This window comes from Lactuca virosa, chromosome 5, assembly GCF_052849685.1.
Source record: "Lactuca virosa cultivar CGN04683 chromosome 5, Lactuca_virosa_CGN04683_v6, whole genome shotgun sequence".
NCBI classification, from domain to species: domain Eukaryota; kingdom Viridiplantae; phylum Streptophyta; class Magnoliopsida; order Asterales; family Asteraceae; genus Lactuca; species Lactuca virosa.
The window spans coordinates 80,921,504-80,928,782 of record NC_136430.1 but is presented as its reverse complement, the minus strand read 5'-3'; the positions used below and the strand labels follow the sequence as shown (position 1 = coordinate 80,928,782).

The 7,279-nt window shown below is 28.1% G+C and overlaps 1 protein-coding gene across 1 annotated transcript; it reads left to right on the top strand.

The window, feature by feature from the left end:
* Nucleotides 1-1,338: 1,338 nt before the first annotated feature.
* LOC145111425 (protein FAR1-RELATED SEQUENCE 5-like) lies at nt 1,339-3,366 on the top strand. Its single transcript, XM_079047702.1, has 4 exons — nt 1,339-1,817; nt 1,886-2,159; nt 2,222-2,709; nt 2,976-3,366. Exons 1-4 carry the CDS (start codon nt 1,339-1,341, stop codon nt 3,364-3,366), a joined length of 1,632 nt encoding a protein of 543 aa, XP_078903828.1.
* The last annotated feature ends 3,913 nt before the right edge of the window (nt 3,367-7,279 follow it).

The following is a 7,279-nucleotide window of genomic DNA, read 5'->3' as shown; positions in this document are numbered from 1 at the left end:
TAGTAGCTTCCTCTTTAACTTCCAAGCTTCTTTCCTCTTCTCCAACTTCAAATACACACAAAAGGACACCAACAAGCTCAAGAACATTCAAAAGAGGCTTAGGGTTCGAGTTAGGGTTTTCTCTGGGTTGGGAGGAACAATGGAGGCTGGGTTGGGGCGTTATAAGTTGTTTAAATAGTATGCAAACCCCAAATATTAGGGTTTCATCCAAACAATCCTACTCGTCAAGTCGGTCTCCCGACTTGTCGAATAGGTTACTTATCCAATCGATCAAAAGTCGAGTCTACTCGACGATTTGGGCCTCCAACTCGCCGAGTCCCAGAGTAAACCATGAGTTTATTTGAATTTAAATACGTACCAGGAACCGGGTGTTACATAAACTCTTACAATATAATTTTTTTTCATATACTTATCAAGGAAAAAAGGGCAATGTACTTTCATTATTCACTTTTTTTTCATTTTTTTTTTGTTTTTTTCGAACGATTTGCTATAAATTTAATAGAATACATGCATCATACCATTCAAATTCTGTTAAGGCACATTTTAATATTCTCACAGAGTATATTGCCAAAATTACATTTTTCTTATTCACATTTTAAGAACTTTTCAATCCTAGTGGATTACCTTTGATAACTGATCGTTTAATTAAATTTAATCATCTTTCGTTAATCAAAATCAAACATATATATGATTAAATAATTCTGAAATTGGAATATCAGGAACTACAAGAATCGATTATGATGAATGCAAGTATTCAAGGATTGTATTATTATATGATTAAATATTATTGATAATAAGTTCGCATAAATTTTTTCCCCATAAAATTTTTATCCAGATGGAGTTGACTTTTATCTTCCAACTGCTGCAAAAGAAACTCCATCATCAATTGATTTCAACATTGATCCAACAGAAGCTTTCAATAATTCTTTAAGTGATCAATTGCCAACATTAAACAGAGATGATTCAGGCAAATATTCAACCTTTATATTAAATTATTAAATATTTATTATAATAACTACAAATTTCATATATAAACAGAAAAAATTTATCCTGATGGAGACGATTTATATCATCCAAATGTTGCAAAAGATTTGATTTCTAAGGAAAAAGATACTTTTTCATCTTTAAATGAAGCAATTGAAATGTATCGGACGTATGGGAAAGCTGCAGGATTTGGAATCAGATTAGGATCTTCAAGTTATTATGGAGATTATACTCTGCGAAAAAACATATAAGGTGGAACAAGTATGGTCAACCAAGGAAAAAAAATATTGATACACTTACATCAAAAGGTCTGAAAAAGAAAGAAAGAAAAGTTATCATAAGGTAACAAGCTACATGGCTATGATAGGTTTTCATAGAGATCATAAAAGTGATACTTTTACAGTATACAAATTTCAAGCAGTACATAATCATCCACTTAATGATTTTGATCAAGAAAGCATTTGTAGTAAAAGTCATAAGCTCATAATTTCTGATCAAGAACTTATTGTGAAAGCTTCTACTCTCAACATTGGAGCTACAAAATCCCACAAGTTACAAGCAACTCTAAAAGGAGGTTATGATAATGTAACTGCATCCAAGGTTGTTTACAAAAATTTCTGGAGAGATTATATCAATATAGTTGGACCTAATGATGCTCAATGTGTTGTGGACCAGTTGCAAATTCGCAGAGATAATTATCTAAATTTTCACTTTGAATATAAGCTAAATGATAAAGTTCTAAATGCTATGTTTTGGACAGATGAAACTGCTAAAGAAAATTACTCTAAGTTTTCAGATGTAATTTCAATGGATGCAACATACAGAACCAACAGGTACATTTCAATATAATATTTTATATTTTTATTACTTATTAATTTATATATTATAATACATATTTCAGGTACAATATGATTTTTGTTCCTTTCACTGCTATTAACAACCATGACAAGACAATCAATGTTGGGGCTGTCTTATCGGATGGAACAATAGAGTCATATACATGGTTATTAAGAGTTTTTATTAAAGAGCATGGAAAGATTCCTTCCATGATTTTGTCAGATATGGATCTTGCTTTATGTACTTCCATTTCAAAAGAGTTTCAAGGATGTACACAGATTATGTATGTGGCACATCATGAGCAAAGTGCCTGCAAAAGTAATTTACTTATTGACTATGTACTTAATATTATTTTTAAAACAAAATTTGTATACTAACAACTTACTAATTGGAATTACAGATTTGTTCGGATGTAGTTGAAAATTCAGATTTCAAGAAACGATTACATAAAATTGTTTGGAATATACATCTTGAACTTGCAGAATTTGAGAGTAAGTGGAACTTAATGTTGGACGAATTCAAATTGAGAGAAAATAAATGGTTGGATGACATGTACAATAAGAGAGACAAATGGATTCCTTCTTACTTTAGAGATATTCCTATGTGTGGACTTATGAAGACTACATCACGATCTGAAAGTTCGAATTCTTTCTTCAATGTTTTCTCTAGCCCATCCAATTTACTAGTGAATTTTATGCTCAACTTTGACACTGCTATTGCAAAGCAACGTCATGAACAAAAAAAACTGGATATAGCTTCAAGAGATGGTACTCCTCATATGATTTCTGCCAATTATCCATTGAAGATTGAAAACCATGCATCAACAATTTATACTAGGGAGACATTTGTTAAAGTACAAAAAGGAGATCAAAAAAGCATTCACTTTGTGTTTCCAAAAATCATCCTTAAGTGTGAATGACACTCAAGAATGCACAATAGTTTTCAAAAACTATCAAACTGGAGAAAGACCCCAATTCAAGGTTTATAATTACTTAGAATTATATTTATTTTCTATTTCGATTTTTTTCTGTAATTTTATTATAAATGTGAAATGATAAAAAAATATTGCATGTGGTTTTAAATGGAGATATGACCATAGAGTGTTCATGTAAGCATTTCCAATTTTATGGAATTCTTTGTTGTCATTGTTTTAGAGTACTCTTAGACAATGTCATTTTCAAAATACCGGACAAATACATTCTTCATCGATGGAGAAAAAACATTGTGGATGTTTCTTATCAAAGGATATTGCATAGATGGGGAGTGGGCAACACTAAAACTTCAAATCTTTTGCATGAGGCGTCATCATATTATGAGAAATGTATCGATTCGGTTGCTCATGATCTTGGAAAATTACAAGAACTGGTACAAACTTTGAAGACTTTAAGCATTGAGTGTGGAAAAAATGTTACAACTAAACCAAATTCAAATCCAATAAAAGATATTGTTGAAAATGTTGTTGGTCTCCACATCCCAAATGAAATTGACATTGAGGCACCTAGCCGGATAAGAACTAAAGGTTCCGGTAAGAAAAATAGAATCTGAAGCTCTGCAGAAAAAGCAATTGCAAAATCACTTAAAGTAAAATGTAAATGCACTGTGTGTAATCAACTTGTCAATCATGATAGAAGAAACTGCCCAATCAACCCATCCAAATTGCTTATGCCTTTGAAAAAAAATCAATAGAGAACTTTATATTATGATTTTGTTATGTAGACTTATGCTAAATGAAAATCTTTGAAGATATTTGTTTAATTATATATTTTTAGTATTATATATTTGAATGTATTTCATGTTAATTATTTATTTATTTCAACACATTCACATGCATAACTACCACTATTGGATTATTCTGTTACCAAATTGACCTTTTTGTACTTTATTCTTTCTATTGGACCAAATTATCCATTATTTATTGCTTTTCTTAGCATATATATATATATATATATATATATATATATATATATATATATATATATATATATTAAAACACATAATTTAATAATCAAGTATAAAAAAACTGCCATTATTTGTTTTAAACATAATGTTATCTTATCAAAACCAATTTCTAAAACAAATATAATTTTGTATAACAAAACAAAAGCTTTAACATGTGTGTGGTGATGTATTAGAGATACATGGATGAAATTGTGGTACTCGGTTTCATACGATCAAGGTTATTAGATCTGAACAAGCATAGTATAAACATATGAATTGTATGAAAGAATAATATTTTAAAACAAATATGAACAAACAAACTTTTTTGGCATTTAAAGGGATTTATACATAAATGAAAGAAAATGAATGGTAGTTTTGTAAATTTACCTTAACATAAACAAATTCTGAAAAAAAAAAACAAGAAAAACAAAAACTGAATAACGAAAGTACATTGCACTTTTTGTCCTTGGCATTAGAAAAAATTGAAAAAAAATTCAAATTTGTATAAAATAAAAGTATGATAAATATATGAAAAAAAACCTTTATGTTATAAGAGTTTTACAACATAAAAGTATGATGCAGGGGCAAAATGGACCAAATTGCCCTTTTGTCATGTATTCTATTAAATTTATAGAAAATTAACGATTACGCCCTTTCACAAAAGTACATTGCTTTTTTTTTTTTGCATTTTAAGGGATTTATACATAAATGAAAAAAAAACAAAAAATAAATAACAAAATTACATTAAATTTTTTTTCATTGGAGTTAGAAAAGAATGAAAATATTTCAACTTTGTATAACATAAAAGTATGATAAATATATGAAAAAAAAAATTTATGCAATTTTGTAAATTTACCTTAACATAAATAATTTCTGAAAAAAATAAAAAAAAATGAAAAAAAAACTGAATAACGAAAGAACAATAAATATATGAAAAAAACATTTATGTTGTATGCGTTTTACAACATAAAAGTATGATGTAGGGGCAAAATGGACCAAATTGCCCTTTTTTCATTTATTCTATTAAATTTATAGCAAATTGACCAAAAAAAAGAAATGAATAAAAAAAAGTGAAAAAAATACAACTTTATATAACATAAAAGTATGATAAATAAAAGTCGATTACGCCCTTTTACAAAAGTACATTTTTTTTTGGCATTTAAAGAGATTTATACATAAATGAAAGAAAATGAATGGTAGTTTTGTAACTTTACCTTAACATAAACAAATTCTGAAAAAAACCAAAAAAAAAAAACCGAATAAAATAAAAACTGAATAACGAAAGTACATTGTACTTTTTGTCCTTGGCATTAGAAAAAATGAAAGAAAACTTCAAATTTGTATAAAATAAAAGTATGATATATATATGAGAAAAAAACATTTATGTTATAAGAGTTTTACAACATTAAAATATGATGCAGGGGCAAAATGGATCAAATTGCCATTTTTTGATGTATTCTATTAAATTTATAGCAAATTGACAAAAAAAAACAAAAATGAATAAAAAAATGAATAACAAAAGTACATTGTCCTTTTTTCCTTGAAGTTAGAAAAAAATGAAAAAAAAAATTGTATAATATAAAAGTATGATAAATAAATGATGATTTCCATGTTTTTGCAATGTCATTTCCACTTTCTTATACAAGTCATAAATAGTCCATTGAATATCTGACTCAAAATCCTGTAAATATAAAAAAAACATTAATGACACATTTACTAAAATATACAAACAAGAACTCAATCTTACTAATATCGATCCACTTTCTAAATCTTCATTACAATTTGCAACATCAACTCCATTACCGAAACCACCATTGTCCAATTCCTTGCTTTCTCTAAACTTAAGTGGATCTGATGTCCAAAAATTAATTACAGGAAATCTTCTCACAAATAGCATTTGCTTACATTGAATCCTGTCAACATATAAAAACTACACAAAACAACTTTAATTACAAACTGAAATGTTATGAATATTATTTATTCTATATACAAATCAAATAATTTAAAAGCATATACCATTAGAAATTCACATGGTCCATTAAAAAATGTTTTAATTTCATTTCTGCTCCAGACCAGTTTCTCTTCCTTCAAACAATTCAATACATATGCACACCTATCTATTTGATCCAACTTAGATGACTGAGACAAGTAAGGAAGAACATTGAAATTACAAGCTCCTTGTTTGTTACATGATCCTAAACATGTGTACACCAGAATTATGAAATTCACAATGAAAACCATATCTGCTTCACTTCGCTCTATTATCTTCACCACCAAATTAGAAGGAGCTACTAATGACAATGACTTCTTAAATTGTTCTTTCCAAATTTCAAACCAATCCTCATTGCCTCGAACACTTAAACAACTAATTTGCTCAAAACCTAAAGGCAAATCTAGAACCCTATATACATCTTCTCTTGTTACGGAAATATTTCCACCTTCACTCTTAATAACCATCTCCTCGTGATTAAAAGAATCCACAACAAAATAACATAATTTTGTTGGAATACTTTGAGTCTTCATATCAAGCAATGATCCAAAACCAATTCTTCTTACACAATTTTTTTGGATATCATTCATAGATTTCACAGCCCCATAAATAGAATTAAGAGAAACACGAGCATACAAAGCTTTCACATTACCATTTTTACCATCATTTTTTTTTCCTTTTTATCAGATTTTACTACAAACTTCTTATACTCGCCTCTTCATAATCGGAATCACTGGAAAAATCATTAGAACCTACAAAACATAAGCAACAATTACAATAAAAATAGATAATAACTTAATAATATACTAAACTCCAAAATATATAACAATATCCTTCATATGTATATTACCATATAGTCTTTTTTTTTCTTGTAAACTTTAGACATTGACTTAGATATTTGATCTCTATCTTTCATAAGCTTCAAAGAGTTAATGGAATGAATCTCAATTGGCTTCTTCAAATCTGAAAAAAAAAAAAAGGTCAAAGTCAAAGTAAATGAAAAAACAATGATTAAATTAAATTTAATTGCTAGTTACATAATTATGCAATTGGAATATCAGGAAGTACATTAAACGATGATGATGCAGTCAATTATTCAATGTATTGATTAAAATCCACTTATTTATAAAGGGTATCGCTGTCAATTTAAGAACTGCATCATCCGAGTGTATTAGATTTGACAAATGATCGTTTAATTATATGAATCGAAGATTCAATCAATCAACATATTGATGAATCGATACTTTGATCTTACAAATAAAAACGACGATTACTTACTGGAAAAACGACCTTGAAAAAAACGAATACCTTCATAGATTTTTTTCGCCTTGCTAATTACATCATCACATGAAATAACGTCATATGAACATTCTTCACGATCGTTCTTAATTTTACATGATTTGCTGGAATGTATCTCAATTGGATTCTTGATATCTGCAACAAAATAACAATAGAATACAACATAAATTTATTCAAAAAAAAAACTAAATCAATATTTATAAACGCATTTACCACCATCGATTTTTTCCC

Excerpts from the sequence above, each read along its gene's own strand:
- LOC145111425 (XM_079047702.1), top strand. The coding sequence starts at position 1,339 with ATGGCTATGATAGGTTTTCATAGAGATCATAAAAGTGATACTTTTACA. Across the intron at positions 2,160-2,221 it reads GTAATTTACTTATTGACTAT|ATTTGTTCGGATGTAGTTGA; the intron begins GTACTTAATATT and ends TTGGAATTACAG. Across the intron at positions 2,710-2,975 it reads CAAAAAAGCATTCACTTTGT|AGTACTCTTAGACAATGTCA; the intron begins GTTTCCAAAAAT and ends TCATTGTTTTAG.